The 19,546-nt window shown below is 44.4% G+C and overlaps 1 protein-coding gene across 2 annotated transcripts; it reads left to right on the forward strand.

Moving 5' to 3' along the window:
• The first annotated feature begins 1,365 nt into the window (after positions 1-1,365).
• On the forward strand, positions 1,366-18,374 carry vldlr (very low density lipoprotein receptor). Of its 2 annotated transcripts, XM_010877301.5 has the most exons (19): positions 1,366-1,705; positions 4,484-4,603; positions 5,233-5,355; positions 6,639-6,761; positions 6,916-7,287; positions 7,582-7,704; positions 7,939-8,061; positions 8,296-8,415; positions 8,803-8,928; positions 9,981-10,152; positions 10,297-10,521; positions 10,642-10,760; positions 10,890-11,029; positions 11,486-11,627; positions 12,078-12,227; positions 14,065-14,127; positions 15,188-15,268; positions 15,564-15,733; positions 17,506-18,374. In XM_010877301.5, the coding sequence occupies exons 1-19, from the start codon at positions 1,639-1,641 to the stop codon at positions 17,539-17,541; spliced, it is 2,595 nt and encodes an 864-aa protein (XP_010875603.1). In that variant the 5' UTR covers positions 1,366-1,638; the 3' UTR covers positions 17,542-18,374. The 2 variants fall into 2 exon arrangements, with proteins under 2 accessions (XP_010875603.1, XP_010875605.1); XM_010877303.5 differs by lacking the exon at positions 14,065-14,127 and having other exon boundaries at positions 1,367-1,705.
• The last annotated feature ends 1,172 nt before the right edge of the window (positions 18,375-19,546 follow it).

Below are 19,546 nucleotides of genomic sequence, written 5' to 3' on the forward strand. Positions count from 1 at the left end.
CACTGATAGTGATGTGTAGAACAGAAGACACTAGTTTGGATGTTATCTGAAGCCTCCTTATGGAATTCCGGATACAGCAGTCACTCAGGCAATAGAGAAGCTGGTTTATTAAACATGCATGCTAAATAAATCATTATAACAGTATTATGATTCATATTCAATATTTCCACATCTTACTCAGGGAGGAGAGTTCCAATTATATTACAGCCCTGGACTAGAAAGGAAGCGAGAAGGAAGAAATCTCAAAATCACCTTATCTGCCTCTCCCCCTTTGCCACAGCTATTACCACCAACGCCACCATGTTAACAGGGCAGGATATTAACGCACTGTTTTCCAACTGGTTAATTAAATGGAAGTCAGCTAGAACATATAAACAACAATGCAAATTAGAATAGTCATGATTACAATAATCCATCGCTGTGAATTCATTCATACAGTATATTGGGCACCCATGGACAGCACCGCAAGGATGATTGCATCCAATGAAAAAAATCAGAAATTCAACATTTAAAAAGCTATCCGAGAAAACATTATAACTATATTTATTGAAACTCCAGGTAGTTTCTTCATGACACATAATTCTCTCAAATAAAATGTTAAATTGCTAGCGTACGGGGGAGCTTTTTTCAGATAAGCAGCAGCACACTCACACCCTTTCACCGTTTGCCTTTAACCTTTAGAGTTGGTATGCTACGTTGTCCCTGAATCCGTGTCCAGGTGCTTTGGACGTGTGAACATCAAAGTTTCCAAAACCCACTGAATCCCAGGTTTGTGTTTTGGAGTTTGAGATTATGTTGATTATGGACATATGGGAAATGTTGATTTGGGATGTCTGAATCTAGGACAGAGAGTGCCTGCAGCAGTGTCACCAATACAACACCACTATTACAAAATAACATGCAAGGTGCTGAGGGAGGTTCCTCCGCAGACCACTAGGCTTCATAATGAAACCAAGACGAGGGAACTGTTCACACAGTATGTTCAGATAATCTGTACATTAACTAATTACGTAGATTTCTGTCAACATTGTCATTAGAAACACTAAGAATCTGAGATTACGCACCTGCAATTATGTCGTATTCTGCTTAGAAGATACTTTTATATCCACAGTTTTGTCTAGCTAATGGTGTTTCCTATTCACACTAAAATGACAAACAGTAATCAATCAATTAACCAATAAGCCTTATAATTAAACAATCTATCGATCAGTCAGTCATAATTTTGACACTTGACAACTTAGACATTTCCACAGCGACATTTATGAAATGGAATAAGAAACAACACAGTTTCTATCAAAATAGTGTTGCACATAGCCTGACATCATTGGTGGGCAGGGAAAGAGTTACATGTGTGTGAAATGACATAATTGGACGAGCGAAAAAGCTTACACTCGCAGCTCGGCTGGCACGGTAATGTGTTGCAGGTTCGCGCTATCAGTAAATTAGGAAATGGCTTGCAGCTCGGTGACCAGATTAAGAAGAGGGAGAGCCTGAACAGTGTTCACTAAATGAGATAAAAAGCGCATGGTTTGCGGAGGTTTCTGTTAGCTCCAGGGAAGCGTCGTATCCGCAGCAGCAGCGTGAAAATCAGCGCAGAACGACGAGGCCAGTTCTCACACTGCTCAGCAACACCACGAAATGGTCACGTCTATTCTGGGGCTGCTTATCCTACCGATATGTCTTCAGCTATGTGGTTTTATACACGGTAAGTAGCCTAATTATAAAGATAAAAGCGTTTCGTTTGGGTTCATTTCATTAGCCTCAACGTGGCTGTTCAACGGTTGGGTATTACCATTGCACCTGCGAATGCTTTCTTTACATAGCAATGACCGCGGTATTTCATATAGGTTATTCAATCTTGCTTTCGTTCTAGAGCTATGGCCCTATACGGACTATCGGTGACTGTTTTCCACATCACGTTTATTGTATTGTTTTTGTCCTCATTTTCCAGTTGTGTGTGTGTGTGTGTGTGTGTGTGTGTGTGTGTGTGTCCTAAAATGTCTACGTTTTGAGCAAAGGATACACCTAAACTAATTGCGTTCAGTCTTTAAGTCTATAGCCTAGAAGAAGGCCTTCGCCTGTGTTTATGTAGCTAACACTCCTTATGCTGGAACAGTAGTTATATTCTCATTACATGGTCGGTTTGGGTTAATGGTTTGAAATTAACCTGAAATTGATTTGCCTGTATAGATAAATGTTTGTTTTTGGGATGTTTCCCTGTTGTATTCCTTAATAGGCTACATGATTTCCCAAGTTCTTCTGTATTCCTGAAGATGGGGGGCGAGCCTTCGGTGGATTGATATAGTGTATAAAACATGGACTGTGGGGCCGCGTAGCAAGACCGCAATCTCCGCTGGGAGCGCGGCTGGAGACGGAGGGGGTGGTTGTTGGCGGGGTGACCTACACAGGGTGGGGGATTGGAGGTGTGGTGCCATGGTTAAAAGACAGGTGACCGTGGTTATTTTCGTACTTGTTTTGGATTGCGGTACTGGCCAATCAACTGATACTAGGTCTTTTTAGCATACCCTGCGGTGTATTCTAACCATTAGCTAGTCCGAAACGTTTGCATCACAGTTCAGTTGAATACACCCCAGCATGGTGTGTGCGCGTGCGTAGCTATTTCGTTTAGCGTGAAGGGGATATGGTGCTCCACCGTGAAATGGTATTTGTTGTCAGCTTATGGGCTTTTGTTGCCTCTCACATGGGTTTCAGACACTGTTTTTTTTTCTTCGTGTATTTAGAAAGATTATACGCAAATTAGAGATGGGCTGGTTGACCTAAATAAAATGCAGATGCATCCTAGGCCATATTCTCCACGTTTGTGAAATTGAGCGTGCTGAAAAGCACGTTGTCCATAGACAGTAGGCTACTGCGGGGGCGATCAGAAATTAATATATGGCATGTCCCAGTCCAATCAAATCTACGGGGTTCAATGGTCAATCAGATGAGAACCTTGTATGACTGGATGTGGGCGGATCTTTTTACAGACCTCTTGAAGCAGCCAAGGCCTACAGCAGTTTTCATGTTGGACTCACCCATATAGTGTTGATTCCTCTGATGTTGGGGTAACATCTGACGGTTACATAATTCACTGGAGTTTCTCAGTCTTTCTGCTATTATGACTAAACAAACGCAGACAATTGAAAAGAACCATCTTATGAAACTTGCGAGATGGAAGATGCCAACAGCCATTTGAAAGTTTGCCTGGTGCTTGTGGTATTCCCTAATATTCATTTGAAATTCCAGCCTGCCATCAACGTAGCTTGTTATTATCAACACTGGGTAAGCACAAAGCTGCTGCCCTAGGCTCGCTTACATGATCACTTTTCAGCAAAGCAACATCAGCACAAAAATGAGGCACAGTAGCAGACACATCTGATGAGTTGCAAGTTTGCTCCCTGTATGATGCCTTATAGGAGCAGTAAGAGTTGAATAAGAAAGTTGTGTTCACGTAGTTCACCCCCATCATGTGGAGTTTTGTCCCGGGACTTCATATTGATGCCCTCCCACTCCAGTCTTTTTATTCTGGAGATGGTTTAAGGCTCATAGGTTTAGCTCTACTGTAGACCTTTTTGTGGTGGACCCATATAAATGTAGTGTTCGGTACTGAGCAATTACATAATCCTTGTGACCGTTCTTTGGCATTCTACCCCTCAACCCAGATCACCTGGCTTGTTGGACACAGATGTCAACTAAACATGTCCCCCATTCCTTACAGTGACTAGAGCTGTCTGGTGAAATACTTAAGGAAGTTGCCATTTCTGTTGCATTTCACAGCCTTTGCCCAGGACAATTACTACTGTCTGAGGTGGATGATTTTTGCTGGGGGCTCAGGCCTTAAAACTCAGCTGAAGGACGTCACGCTGAGCGGATGATCAGTCGGAGGGGCAGGGTTATTTGACATGGTCTGGCTGTGCTTTTCTCTGCGCTGGCCGTCAACCGCCACGGTCATACAGGAGACATATGCCTTGCTTCACAATGGATGGCTGCTGTCAGATGTTCTACTACAGCACAGTAGGCCATTTGGAATGTCAGAAACGTGTGTGTGTGTGTGTGTACTGAACTCATGGGGACCAAATGTCCCAATGAGTATAGTAAACAAATTTTTTTTCCCATTTGTTTCATAATTTTTTTTTTGGCCTCATTGGGACATTTTGCCGGTCCCTGTGAGGCAAAAGTCAATTTCTGGTTTAGGGTCAAACTTACAATTGATTTTATTGTTAGAATTGGGATTTTCTGGTGTTGTTGGTTAAGCATTACATCTAGGTAAAGTTTAGGCATAAATGTTACTTTATTGAGGTTAAGTTTAGGGCAAGGGAGCGTGCCATTTCTATTTTCTGGTCCTCATGAGGGTAGCTGTACAAACGTTTGGTGTGTACACACAAAGTTGTTGTGGATAAGAGCTGTTAGGTGATTTACAACGTGGCTGTAACATGTATCCTTGTACACTGTTTTGAGTGATCCAATTTTGACTTCCTTCTAGGCTCAAAGACGGAATGTGAGCCCAGTCAGTTCCAGTGTGGGAACGGTCGCTGCATCCCATCCGTCTGGCAGTGTGATGGTGACGAGGACTGCTCTGACGGGAGTGACGAGAGCACCTGCGGTGAGACGCGCCGACGTGCACTCGCCGTTTAAGTTTCAGCAGACGAGGGACGTCTGCAGCATAGCCTGTGGTTTTCCAAACCTCTTACTATCACGGCTCTGTCCAGGCTGCGACTGAACCCACTGGGGGTCAAGGTGACCTGGTGCGAGCGGCAGCGGTTCTGGAAAGCTAAAATTGGCAGGGACGGGAGATGTGCAAAATTAGCCGCATTTGGGCAAGTCGCTGTGTTGCTCCTCAATTGAGAGATCTGGGTCATGGTAGATGAGAGGGGGAGGGAAAGGAGGGCATGGCATAGAAATGGGTGTGTGGCCTGCTTGGAATTAAAGCTGACGTAACCGTCTTAGTGTTTGGGTTTCTGGATGGATTACCTGCCCATTGGTTTCCTTTTTTCACGCTGCCTGTGGCCCCTACAAACTGTTGTACATTAGCTTAATGGGGCCCTTTCCTGTCCTCTTTCCCCCCCATATTCCCATATCTCCACCAGTATCAACTGGCCCTCCACTGCTACCAGGGAAGGGCCCTCCACAGCTACTGTTGATACTGGTGGAGGATTTCATATGGGAAAAAAGAGGACTACATTTTAACATGGTTATGGTTTTCCCATATTCTAACACACTGACTTTTTGCAGTTCGAAAGACGTGCGCCGAAGTGGACTTCGTCTGCCGCAACGGCCAGTGCGTCCCGAAGAGGTGGCACTGCGACGGAGAGCCGGATTGTGAGGACGGGTCTGACGAGAGTGTGGAAGTGTGCCGTAAGTCATTGGGTACCATCCCACCCTGGACAAGGGACTCTGTTCTGCGTTTATGTCGTTTGTTCCATTGAGACTTGTACAAGACAGTTCTACACGTCAGACTGTCTGCAACTCATTGCCTGGATTTCATCAGCTTTGTTTGCCCTCTGGCATGCATCAATGGATCACGTTGTCAGTCCCGCGTGGAGGCGTTTAATCACAGTTTCAGCACGTGCTTCGCGCTGCCTGCCAGTCCAACAGCTGTGTCCACTTGTGTACACGGCTCCAGATCAGGTTACTCAGTCTCTTTCCGCAATGCCAGTTTGAGTGAATGTCATCCCTTTAGCCATCCACTCCTCACATGGTTGAGTTGAACAGAGGCTGCACAGGTGGCCACATTAAGAAAGAATGGAATTGTTTCCGGTGATATGGGAGTAGCATTTCCTTTCCACTGGAGGACATATTGGCTGGTGTCAGTCATTTCGGTGTGTACGAGCAGGTTGGGATATCACTGGTCAGCTGTCTGAGTGACGATACGCTGCCATTATACTTTGGATTTGAGGAACTGTTCAGTGAAGAAAATTCAGAGGAATTGACTTTTCAGTTGTTCAGCTGTTGTGCCATTACTTCCCCAGAAGTTAATTAGGCCATGGTGTAGATGACACTTTGGATCAAATTTTCAAAGCAGCACATCTGTCCTTTCGTCTGCCACCAATCATTACCGTCTAAGGAGCCTGGTTGAATTGCATTAGGCTCACTCAGAGTTAGCTTCTCTAGAGTGGCTCTAAAGCTTCATGAGCTGACCTTTGAATGATCCAACCCAGCATGCCTTTGTGTGCATTCCTCAAACTGAGCTTAATTGATTTGGTAGCTAGTACTTTTACCTGTTTTTTTTTTTTCTCGTTTCAGTTCCTGATTGTAATCTTTGAAGTATTTTCATGTTCCTGGAATGTTTATTTCCAAACCAACAGGCATCAAAACATGAATCAATAGCCACTCTATATGTAGGCTTGTAAATATTGGGAATGGGCTTGCAAACATGCCCTGGACTAACAGCTTAGTATTTCAGGAAGCGTGAGTCATTCGATCTATAAAATACAGTCCCTGTGAAGTAAACACACAAGCGTGCGCACGCCCTTTTTAAATGTTATTTAGCCTTGCACCTTTTCTAGGGGTTGGACTGGTTGCTCCATTAGCCAGCCTTGCCCAACTGCCATGCAAAACCTTTCTCATCCCAAACCCTTAAAGCACTGGAAAGCACGAATGCGCTAACGTCACGTCCCCTCCAACCATGTGCTCTGCAGACACCAGGACCTGCCGTGTGAATGAGTTCAGCTGTGGGGCAGGCTCCTCCCAATGCATTCCTGTCTTCTGGAAGTGTGACAGGGAGAAGGACTGCGACAACGGAGAGGACGAGGTTAACTGTGGTGAGTTGACTGATGGCCTTGTGATGGGTGAAGGTCAGACATGAGGGGAAACATTAGCCCTTTTCTCCTCGAACGAGTAAGGGCCGGTTTTTAATAAATGCAATATGGCTTAAATAAGCATGGAAGTACCCCCCCCCCACCCCTTCCCCCACAGGTAACATCACATGCTCCCCGCTGGAGTTCACCTGTCTGAGTGGCCGCTGCATCTCGCGCAACTTTGCCTGTAACGGCGAGGACGACTGCGGCGACGGGAGCGACGAGCAGGACTGTGCCCCATCCTCGTGCGGACCCAGCGAGTTCCAGTGCGACAACGCCACCTGTATCCCTGGCAACTGGGTCTGCGACGACGACGTGGACTGCCAGGACCAATTGGACGAGTCCCCTCAACGCTGCGGTCGACACCCCACTCCTCCGGCCAAATGCTCGCCCAGTGAGACGCAGTGTGGGTCCGGGGAGTGCATCCACCGCAAGTGGCAGTGTGACGGGGACTCTGACTGCAAGGACGGCAGTGACGAAGCCAACTGTCGTGAGTGTGGGAAGGCCGAGCGAGATGGCTTGTTGCTTGGGTTACACTTGCTTCTCAGGCGCTTGGGTCCAGATCTGCTTTTTATGAAGTCATAAACCTAGCCTTCAATTGCAATAAATATTTCAATGAATGGCTCCGCTTATAAAATTTGTTCATGGCAGCTATCGTGAGTTTTCTGTAGCCATGCCTGTGGTGTTGGCGTTCTGTAATGGCAAATAAAGCAAGGGTACTTTAAAGACTAATATGTTTGAGCATGGGTTAATGATCTAACTGAAAGGTCTGTCTCTTCTGCAGCTGTTCGTACCTGCCGGTCGGACCAGTTCAAGTGTGAGGACGGCAACTGTATCCATAGCAGCAGACAATGCAACGGCTTGCGTGACTGCGCCGACGGCACTGATGAGATCAACTGCAAAAACTGTACGTGTTTAGCCGGAAGTATAATCATTAGCCTGTTTACATAAACTACAAAAACGCTTCCTGAATCAGGTTTTGTTCCTGTAGGAATTTGCCCAAGAGAAATGTGTTTTCAGGATAACATGGAGGTTATGCGTCATTTCAGACTGTGAATTCCACATCATATGTCCACGGTGTGTCACTTGAACTGGTCCATGTTCATGTTTGTCATGCAGCTGTTTTCTCTCTATAACCCAGCGACCCAGTGCAATGGCCCTGACAAGTTCAAGTGTCGGAGCGGGGAGTGTATCGAGATGAGCAAAGTCTGCAACAAGGCCCGGGACTGTCCTGACTGGAGCGACGAGCCCATCAAGGAGTGTAGTAAGTGGCGGAGAGGAACAGAACCTGTGGCGTTCTGGTAATCAGTAGGGGGCCGTGAGAGGCTGAGCAGTGTCGAAGACTGTACAGTTTTATCCTGTTCACCTAACAAGTCACCGCCTCTTTCCAGAGCTGTGGTCCCATTAATACACATCATTCAGCCCGTCAGTGAGTGATTGATTGCTGATGGGCCTTTGTGAACGGAGTACTTCAGTGACAACTCCTTTCACGTTTCAGACCTGAACGAGTGCCTGTTGAACAACGGAGGTTGCTCTCACCTCTGCCGCGACATGGTGATTGGCTACGAGTGCCAATGCAGCCCTGGACTGCAGTTGATTGATCGCAAGACCTGTGGGGGTAGGTGCTTCATGCATTGGTTACCTATACACAAGGTAATAGAAACTGTCCACTGTTCAGTAGAGTCATATGACGATTTACTTGTTTCCATTGTTCAGTAGAACCGCCTAAGATAGAACAGCATCAAGTGCATATTATTCAATGGTATTGAGATGACTACATTTCAAGGTAGTCATAGTAATGTTCAACTTAAATGTTATGTATTACCGAGTTCTAGGTTACAGTATCAGATAATGGGCAGCACTGAGTCTCCATTTTAAAGTGGGCAATATCCTGCTCCCCCTATGGGTTGGCAGGATGTGAAAACTTGTCATTTATTAGCCAAGCTCTCCTGTTGACCAGGGTGGGATGATGTGACCCTTGTGACTTCGTTTCTTCTCCCTGCAGATGTCAATGAATGCATGAATCCTGGGATATGTAGTCAGATATGCATCAACCTCAAGGGAGGGTATAAGTGTGAATGCCATGATGGATACCAGATGGACCCCACCACAGGAGTGTGTAAAGCTGTGGGTATGTTGACTCAACAAGCGGAGACAGAAGCAGATGTTGGCTCGCTAGGGGGAATTGGCATCGCTAATGGGTGCTGTTTTGTATCTCGTTTAATCAGCTCCAACAGGCTCTGTGCTTTTCATCCAGTTCCTCTTCCCTTAACAATGCGTTTTACCTCTCGAGCTGCTGAACTTCAAGGAATCCCCGTTCAAACGGTATGACGGTGATATAGATTACGACGTCCTTGATCTGAGCTGAACTGAGAAGCGCAGTTTGGGTTGTTTTGGGACCGTATTCAACTCGGTATCTTGTAATCATTGTTCTCTAACATCAGCAACAAACCGAAACAATGTGCTCCATTGTAATGTCATTTACAATGGAGCACATCAGGAATGCAGCAGGATGTATTTCTACAGAACTGTTCAGCGTGGGGACCTTCGTTCAGTCTGTTCTGTGAACCTGAATATATATTAACAAAAAATAAGTGCTGTTGTTCCCTCTTTAATCTGAAGAACCATTCCAGGCTGTTCCCCCAGTAGTTGTCAATGTGGTCATGAACCCCAATGGTTCCTTTTTATGTGAACTGTCATCCTTTTGTATAATATTCTGTAAAACGTTAAGAAACTTGACATTATACAAATTGTGCTTTAGATCAATGTGTATCTTTAATTGATGCATTTTAAAATGTGCTTTTGTAAGGTGCAGCTGGTGGGAAATGGTTTTGTGCAAAGAAATGCAATCAATATTGGGGATCCTCCATTAATGTTCAGTTTGGGAAGATTTTGGCATCGCCATTACAACCCCATTGCCAATGGACAGATTTGGGGGGGATAAAACATCTGATTGTCTTCCATTATCTCAATCATTCCACCAATCTCAGCATTTAAGGCATGTTTAATTAACATTTCAAACATCTCATTGAGTAATTGTGTTATTTCTGATCTGCCAGCAGGCATTTACATGGCTCATGCTCTTCCTGGTCTAGTTCAATCTAAACTGCAGGAATGTTTGGCATCATGTCCCTGCTTTACCAAAACACTGGATTTGACCTATTCACTGCCTCTCATATTCAGGCAAGGAACCCTGTCTGATATTTACCAATCGACGGGACATCCGAAAACTTGGCCTGGAGAGGAGGGAGTACACCCAGATAGTGGAGCAGTTGCGGAACACCGTGGCGTTGGATGCAGACTTCAACCAGCAGAGGCTCTTCTGGGCTGACTTGAGCCAGAAGGCCATCTTCAGGTAGCAACTTGTCCCAATCACACATGATCTGAAGTCTAACCCTCCAGATGGTCTGTTATCGCTCGTTTCTGACAATTTTTTCCCCCTGGTGTCCACAATGAAAATGCACTGAGCATATATAATTATTTATGCATGCCCATTCAGCACCGTGTTGGATAAGCGTGGAGACGTAGGAGGTCACTTGAAGGTGATTGACAACGTCCAGACACCAGTGGGGATTGCAGTGGACTGGATCTATAAGAACATCTACTGGTCGGACCTCGGCACCAAGACCATCACGGTGGCCAACTTCAACGGCACCAAACGGACAGTTCTGTTCAGCAGCGGGTTGAAAGAGCCGGCATCCATCGCTGTGGATCCACTCTCTGGGTGAGGCTGATACCTTTCATTACTATCAACATTCCCATTCAACTGTTTCTGAAAGCTTCCATTTTTCCCCTCACGATTACGCTACGCCTGCTCAACTGATCCCCTCTTTTGGTTCTTCAGATTCCTGTACTGGTCCGATTGGGGTGAGCCAGCGAAGATCGAGAAGTCAGGAATGAATGGAGTTGACAGGCAGGTCCTGGTCAATACAGATATTCAGTGGCCCAATGGCATTACTCTGGGTGGGTGTAGCTTGATTTGTTGATTATACCTAATGCATTTGCAAATGTGTAATGCATTTACCCTTTGAAGTGGCTCAATTGTTTTTATTATTTAATGGCGCAGCGTGATAGACCTGTTTTCCCCCTTAGATCTGATCAAGAGAAGACTGTACTGGGTGGACTCCAAGCTGCACATGCTCTGTAGCATTGACCTGAATGGTGACAACCGGAGGAAAGTCCTACAGTCCCCAGAATACCTTGCTCACCCCTTTGCTCTCACAGTGTTTGAGGTACGGGTCTACCATAATTGGTGGCTGTTAGGGTGGTGATATAAATAATAACATTTTGTGAAAGTGGCTTTGTGATGCAAGTTTAATCTTGTTGTTGGCAGAGAAATGTATTGTTGTGATTGTGGATTCTTTGATTTGGCTTCTTGCTACTGCTAGTGTTACAGAACAGACGACACCAATCTCTATTGACATTTATAATTGGTCATTTACTGAAGCTGTTCAAACGGATTAGTTAGACTCCATAAATAGGTTTCTGTAAAGCCTATGATTTGCTCAGTATGTGTGAGGGTCAATGGTGTTGACCTCTGGGCGTTTGGCAGAATTACTGGCCCAGTATTGGATTAAATGGCTGTTCAGTGTCTTCACATGCCTTTCCATCTCTGAAGCATGAGACCCAAGCCATCTTTTATGACATCTGCTCTTGGGGGTTTGTGTGTCTGACTGATTTTGTTTCAGGATCGAGTGTTCTGGACAGATGGGGAGAATGAGGCGATCTACGGAGCGAACAAGTTCACCGGCTCTGACGTGATTACCCTGGCAAGCAATCTGAACGAACCGCAGGACATCATTGTTTACCATGAGCTCATCCAGCTGTCCGGTAAGGCTGCCAGATGTGTCCGTTAGCCTGATCACTGGGGAAGGGGTGGGGTGGGGTGGGGTGGGGGCATGTTCAATTAGCCCTGACCAAGGGTGCTTGGGAGGGCTGTGTGTGGATGCCATGGAAATTGATCTGCGGTCAACTCCACAGCTCCCTGCGGTACCTTTTAGTAAGTTTAAGTCCACCCTGCAGACTAGTCATCCCCACTGGTATACCACTTCATTGATCATGGTAGGATCCTTGTTTTAGACCAGTCACTATCCATCTGGTTAGCTTATGGCAGAGTGCTGTTTAAAAGGGTTTACAGTCCTTAAAGAATATTAACAATTTTGTAGTATTGGCTAAATTGAGTGTGGTTCAAATTTGGGCAGTAGTTATATATTCCAGTCTACAAGTGGTTTCCTGTGATTTTTTTTTTTCTTCCTTAAATTGTTTTTTAATTCCACACAGGGACAAACTGGTGCAGTGAGAAGGGTCCGAACGGTGGCTGTTCTTACATGTGCCTGCCAGCACCGCAGATCAACAAATACTCCCCCAAATACACGTGCGTGTGTCCCCAGGACCAGACGCTCTCCTCTGATGGCCTCCGCTGCAGACCAGGCAAGTACAACGACGTTCACCCTGCCTGGTCGTTTCTTCTGGAATCCTCCGTCTTCCAGGGCCTTTTGTTCCCGTTCTGCCTCATAGTCGCCCAAGCTCTTCTCCCCCTACGTCTGCTTTTGTGTGTTTGTGGCAGTTGAAATGTGTTGCCTGTGAAGCCTGACAGCTGCAGCCTGGCTGAGTGTCTGTGGCAGGCTCGGCTTCATCACTCTGACTAGAGGGCGCCTCCATGCTGCTTTCTTCCCTTCCCCTCCCAGGTCCACTGTCTGGGAATAGCATGCTAGTGGTGACGGCATGCTTTTAAACCCCCTGTGAGTGAATGCGCCACCCAGGGTGCCGAGGGGCTGTGGGGTGATCGTAGGGGCCGGTTAGAGGGACGTCACTTGGTGAATGGTTTATAGACCTCTTTAGATTCGATCCGGAAAGTGCTGTTTTCTACCCAAATAAAAGCAAATTGAATTCATTTAATGTATTTCCTGGTAATTGATGGAATGCTAGGCTGCAGGCTTGACGCTTTTCTTTAAGTGGGATGAAAGGAGCCAATTTGTTTTGGCGAGGTACTAACGGGCCAAGGTCTTTCAGACTCTGCACACCATGGACATTAAAGAGGCGATGTTGAGTTGCTGCATCAATTGTTTAAGTTGCAGATAAATGACATTCATCTGTCTATTATAGATGATACATTCATCTGTTGATTCATAGAGTAGCTAAATGTAGTGCCTGGATAAAGACCATGCTTCAGTATCTTGGTTAATTAAGTGGAATGCAAATTATCAGCTTGATTTCAAGTGTTGGTAAACATGGTTTAATTTAAATATGCGCTAGACGGAGGCATGTTTCAAACTGTCATATCATGGCTGGGCAGTCCTTGCATCTGTAGCTCTGTCTATGAATTTGAGTTCTTCCAAATCTCCAGCCTGGTCCTTTTTACTGAAACTGTGCAGGGATTAGGGATGCCCCGATTAGAAAGATTGGGCAATGTGGATGTTTTGAAAATTTTTTGCGGTGTCCCCTGGCATGAAAAGGGTTTTAAAACAAAATGCTGAAAATGCTTTTAATTTAAACATGGAAATAGTGTATCATTGGGTTTAAGTCTTTTATTAAGACAAGCACAATAATAAGTAGAACATTTTCTGTGAAATTAAAATAAATGTGCCATTTTACAATGCCTGGATATAAATAAGGTATTGGACTTTAACAAAACAGTGACAAAATTAAAATCAATGAAACAATAGGACACATGACTTGCGCAAAAACGACATAGTATAATGCAAAGCAAATGAGTTCAGACGATACCACGATTGGTAAATTAGATTTTTAAGCAATTTACTTTTTGAATGTAATAGTCCAATTGCTGGCGTAATCGGTGCTTCCCTGGGCATATTTCCCTGTCATTGTTTGAACTGCTGAATACCACTTTCACTAATCCCCTATAACACGCTTTCACCTTTCATGCAGTGTTGCCTGTGCATTTATTACCATTATCAGTGGAAAAAGATGACATTTACACCATGTTATAAATCAGTTTGTATATTTTGCGGTCCTTATCTGTGCTGCAGTTTCTGCTTCATGTTGTTCATGCCATTCATAACGACACCATCTCCCTACAGTAATGTCTACACTAGGTCCTTCTGCTTGGTTTTACCCTAACCCTTGGCCAGCAGGACAGTTATTACTCTGACCACTTCTGCACATGGTCAAATTCAGCTTCACTTTGCTGAACGTCATGTCTTCGTGACAGTGATCACATTTGGCTTGATAACAGGCATTTCTGTAGTTAGTGTGTGAATCTAAGCTGTACATTTTGCCAAAGCATTACTCTGCTCTCTTACAACAGTGACACCTTCAGCCCCCTCAAAGGATGCTGGGGAAGTTCACATTCCTCCCACTCACCCCAAAGGTAACGATGCCATCCGCCTGCCCGCTGCGTTTCCTGGCCACAGCCGTCCATCAGGACCTAATTCAGTCATGACTTCTGTGTTAACGGATGTCAGTTATTTAATTTCACACTAGAATGACTGCCCGGCTCCCCTGCACTACATATCGTCATGGTTCGATTGATCTGCTTGTTAGCATGCAGCCTGCTACCGGGGAGCTGTAGTCTGGTGTCTATGGGAAGTTTGTCATTCACTTAGACATCTGGAGTTGTTCGACAGCTTCAGGAATGTCTGCGTGGCTTTTGAGTTGTCATTGATGCTGTCCATTGGGGAATGTTCAAAGGCAGCCGTTTTAATGACTTGTACAATTAGCAGTCGGCCGCATGCATAATGGCATCATTAAAGTAACATTGCATTTCTCTAGTGGATTCATGTGATTAGCCTGCTTTTTAGTAAAGAAATTCGTTGAGGGTTTTTGTTTAATTTGGAAGATGCTTGTATTGATCCTGGTCTTGGTTTCATTCAAAGCAACCGTAGTGCTAAACGTTTTCTCCCATCCAGGCCTGGCTAGTCAGCCCCAGTTCCCCAAACCTTACTTGAGTCACTACATTCAGCCAGTGCATTGAGCCCTTGGTGAAAACAGTGGTAGATTTCTTTAAACTGTGACTGTGCCAAAACACTTGTCAGCCTGGCACTGTCAGCTCCTGAGTGCTGTATAATGTCCTGGAAATCAGCTGACTCCTGGGTGTTGCCAAAAGGCATCTGGCGGCCCCAGTTGGCACACAGGCAGGAGCGATTGTTAGCGTTTGTCCTTTGTTTGTCCCTTCCATTCACCCACTTGTTTGCAAGTCACGTCACCACCCCCGTCTCATACCACCAGTCATGCCGTTTGCTAGGAGGACTGTCCATGCATGACTACTGGTTTAATTTAGGCCCTCAAGGTCATCCTTGCTGCGAAATGTGTCCGTACTTCCTACAACAGATCTGAACCTACATGCCGACGAATACCGAGAACCCATGTTACCCTTCTATGTTCACGTGGTCTCTTAATGGACCCAGTCAGACTAACACGTTCTCTCATAGAGGCCAACGTCAGTACGTCCATCCATGAGGTGAGCCACAAGGCCAGAGGATCTGCAGCAGCCTGGGCCATCCTTCCAGTGTGTGAGTACTAGTGTAAAAGCCTTTTCCTTCTCCCTCGCTGGCTTGCCACCCCCCCCCCCCCCCCATCACACTGCAGTGATCTATTAAGCAATGGCCACTCAACTGTATGATAAGTGGGGGGGATAAGCAATGGTTCAGTGGATTTCCTAGCTGTTGTAGTTATGGATTGACCTGTCAGGATTTATTAGAGTAACCCTTGGATTGAACTGCTGGGGTGACCTTTGACCTTGAGCTTGATTTGAACTGTTTCAAGCTACAGTGTTGCTGACGGTTCCTTTGTTTGGCCCGTCTTTAGTGCTGTTGGCCATGGCTGCTGCAGGGGGCTATCTGATGTGGCGGAACTGGCAGCTGAAGAATAAAAAGAGCATGAACTTTGACAATCCGGTATACCTGAAGACCACGGAAGAAGATCTCAACATTGACATTAGCCGGCACGCCTCAAATATAGGCCACACATACCCAGCAGTAAGTAACCTGCTCTATTGGTTGGGAGTCAATGTCTGTCTTCGTGCCTGTGTGAATTTAGGGTGGTTGGGTGAACAAGATTCCCTCTAAGCTGCTCAACTTTTCAGAGACCATAATGCAGAACAAATCTGTTTTTGCAGATCATTATCAAGGTAAAAAATCCCTTACAAATTCATTGTTTTAACATAGCCAAAACATGGTCCATCAAATGTCATCGGTTTTAAAAGACATTTGGCTATGGGAAACAATTGTGACCAAATTTGGCTTTAAATATGTAATCAATAAGTCATAGGATATTGTTCTGTTTAAAAGCGAATGCGTATCGGAATGAGTTCATAAACCTAAGGGAAGGTTGAGTAATAAGTGACAGAAAATACATTAATTGCTTTGAATTGTGAGAATGAGCCATGATGACTCTGGCTAAGCTTTTGAATAGTTTCAACACTTTGCAAATCTGCCAACTGCTAAGTGGCGACATAGGAAGTTACTCACATTATTCCGGTTCAATGAAGTGTCAATGCAATTAGGACCCTAATGAAGGGTATGCCATGGATAGGCCAGTGCCAGTCTTCACCTAGGTTTTAAAAACACTGCAATAGTTCAGTGTTCAATGTGATTGAATCAACCTTGTCCCTTCAATGTAACACACTCAAACAAAAAATCAAGCCCAAGTGCCAAACCTTCCAGTCTTATGGAATGTAGGCCTGCGTTAAACGCCACTAACTGTAATTTCTGGATTTGAGGTCTGCTAAATTACTAGAATTTAATAAAAATGTGTCGTCTGTAGGTTATATAGAAATGTAAAACATTCTAGGTACAAATGGTGTGCTTTACATAGTCTGTTGCTAGTGCTCTAATAGGACTGCATTATGCTCAAATGGGTATAGATGTAGCCAACATGTGGTAATTTGGAGTAGAAGCTGTATCAATGTTGGTTGATTTTTATTTAACCAGATAAATCCTTTTAAGATCAATTCTAATTATTCAATGACTTGCCCTAGGGCTGTACATTTCATGACCAAGTAAACTCTCAATTACAAAGAAGCAAACACTAGCGAACCAATACAAATGGACTTGCTCTAAATACAGGGACACATTTTTGACATTCAGCCAAGTGTTGATCAGAGAGCTGCAGGTTTAATGCTGCTTTTGGAAGGAGTGATACATAAGTTTCAAGTTTAAAGGTCTCTTCTCTAGTCATTGCTGGGAGTGAACTGATGTAAATGATGCCAAAAGTAGGGATGGCACAGATTCGAATACCTGAAATGTACTATTCAAGTACTTGTGTATTCCTTTTGCCCCACTTCTTAAACTTTTTTTATTAATAGACCTGAATCTAATTTTGAATACAACTAAAATGTTTGCTATACCATGACTTAAATGTATAGGTATTTTTGGTTTTATAATGTGCTCCTTCATGTGTTTTCATGTTTGTTCATGTGCGCTCATCCTTTTCTCATGAAAGGCCATTTAGCCAGTGTTACATGAGAACTACACCCACTCCATTGCATGTTATGTAGTAGCGCTTAGTGAGTTGTATTGGTAGTTATTTTTTTCAGTTCACTGAATACTTTTCAGTAAAATCTTGTTTAATGCACAACCATAAAAAGGGGAGGTGTTTCCTATAAATGTGTACCAGATTTTAGGTTCTTGCTCAACCGCTAGAATGTTCTCAGTGGACAAAAACATCACACCTGCAGTACTGCCTGCTAACTGCTTGTCTCTGCCTTTTTAAGTAACCACTCTCCATTGTGCATTTGTCATCCTGACAGATATCAGTGGTGAACACAGAAGATGACTTATCATAACCAACTGGCCAAGTTACCCCCATCGGTTTATTGAACCTGTGGTCTCCATGCCAACAACCTCTGCTACTGTTGCAGGGCTACAGCCAGATGCCTTCTAAAGTGCATTAAGTTGTTTTCCAAGGGATGTTCGAGTTAGTAGTCGTGTGAATATGATAAATGAATTGTGTCCTACTCACACTTTGTCCAAAGTATTCAGGGGTTTGGCCTCTTCCCCGTTCCTTAACTCCAAAACATTTCAAAGTTTCTCCAGTTCATGACCATGCATTAATTGAGAACTGTCATCCTGTGTGTGCGTGTGTGTGTGTGTGACGTAGAGGTGGTACATGGGGACATCCTGGTTCTGACTCTTCAGTCTTCTAGCGGATGTGCGTCTCCGAATATTTATGAAAAGCATATTTTAGGCAGTACTGTCTTTAAAGATGTATGTTTCTTTTTCTTATGAACATTACCTCCAGAAGCACATTCTTATGAAGCTTTTTTTGTGCGACTGCTCTATAAGGAATGTGAAGGTACTACAGCATTTGTAAAACATTGTACATAAACCTTCTTCCCGTAAGAACAGAATCAGGACTCTGAAGCACTTTGATCAAATGTTCTGCTGTAAATAAGATTGTATACATTTGACTAAATCAATTTTTGCTATGGTTGGGCATAGTACCAGGGTAGGGCAATATGTATTTAAAACTGAATTTGTTAAACTATTTTGTATGTTTGTGTGCCATTGCCGTGACCTTTTCTAGCCTTGTACAGGGGGACTAAAAGCTCTGTATCGTGAAGAAAGTTATTTGCAATCACTTCAAATAAAACAGACCCATGAGTCGTTCAAAAACTGATGCTTGCTTTTTCAGTAAATTGTCTTTGCTTTAGTACCACAATTCATCTGGATTTATTTCCTGCCATTGTCCTGGGGTGTCCACTTACAACCATCCAGATCTCTGAGGCTCTCCTACAGTGTAGAGAAACGGCTTGTGAGATCAGATGGTTCCTTGAGGCTACTGGCACACCTCCCCTAAGGATGTCATGTAAATGTCATTCACATCAGTAACATTACCCAAGTTGGGGCCTTCCCCTCAGCCTGCTGCTGAAACCCTCATGCATGCATTCAACTCACCCTGGATCCACTACTACAACTCTCACATTACGCTTGAAATGGTTAAAACGACAGCCTGCCCCGCAAAACCTCCCAAATGCACAACTCCTGCTCCATTCGCTGATACGCCACACTTTCCCTTTAGGCCTTCCATTGTTCATGGGTTTTGTATTGATTCTTTCAGTTCTCTTATACTGTAGTACATGCTGTCAATCGAAGGCTTTCAAATGCATCAGAGCGGGACGGAAAATGCACACTACAGGAGAGGTAGACCCAGAACAGGAAGGGTTTTACAAGGCTGTGAGTGTAACTATTCAAGTGTTGTGCCCCTGTTTAATGATTGACAGACTGGTTATTTCAGTTGTATTTCAAATGCATGCAGCCATGCCTGAAAAAACTGCAGAGCAGATTAAGCTTTGAGGTAACGGAAATCATGCACAGCGTGGTAGTCTGACTAAATCAATCCAATAACACCAAGCCACAACATTTTACCTTCCCACCTCCAGTTTCCCTCACGGAAACGTCTGTTAATTATTGAAAACAACCTTTGAATATACCTGTGATATGGATACAAAATGCTCTGCAGAGTAAGTTGGCAGTATCCCTTTCAGATCATTCTGGATTGCATGGCATTAGTGAGAGTTAAAACAAGTAAAAATAGTTAAGTGGAATAAGCCAACAAGGGGCATAGTTGAACCTGGGTTTACCACAGGTTTGGATGGTAGGTTCCCTAAGATCACTTTAACTGGATTGTTTATCCCAGATGGTAGTGTCACAGCGAAGTTTACCTACATGCAATAAAGTGGGGAATTTTGCTTTGGTTCAGTTATTTGCAATTGGAGAGAGTCTGATTGTTAATGAGTTTGTATTGGCATTACAGGACGCAAGCCGCATGGAGTAACCTGGAGTTGTCCC

The sequence above is a fragment of the Esox lucius genome, chromosome 14 (assembly GCF_011004845.1).
Source record: "Esox lucius isolate fEsoLuc1 chromosome 14, fEsoLuc1.pri, whole genome shotgun sequence".
NCBI lineage: Eukaryota > Metazoa > Chordata > Actinopteri > Esociformes > Esocidae > Esox > Esox lucius.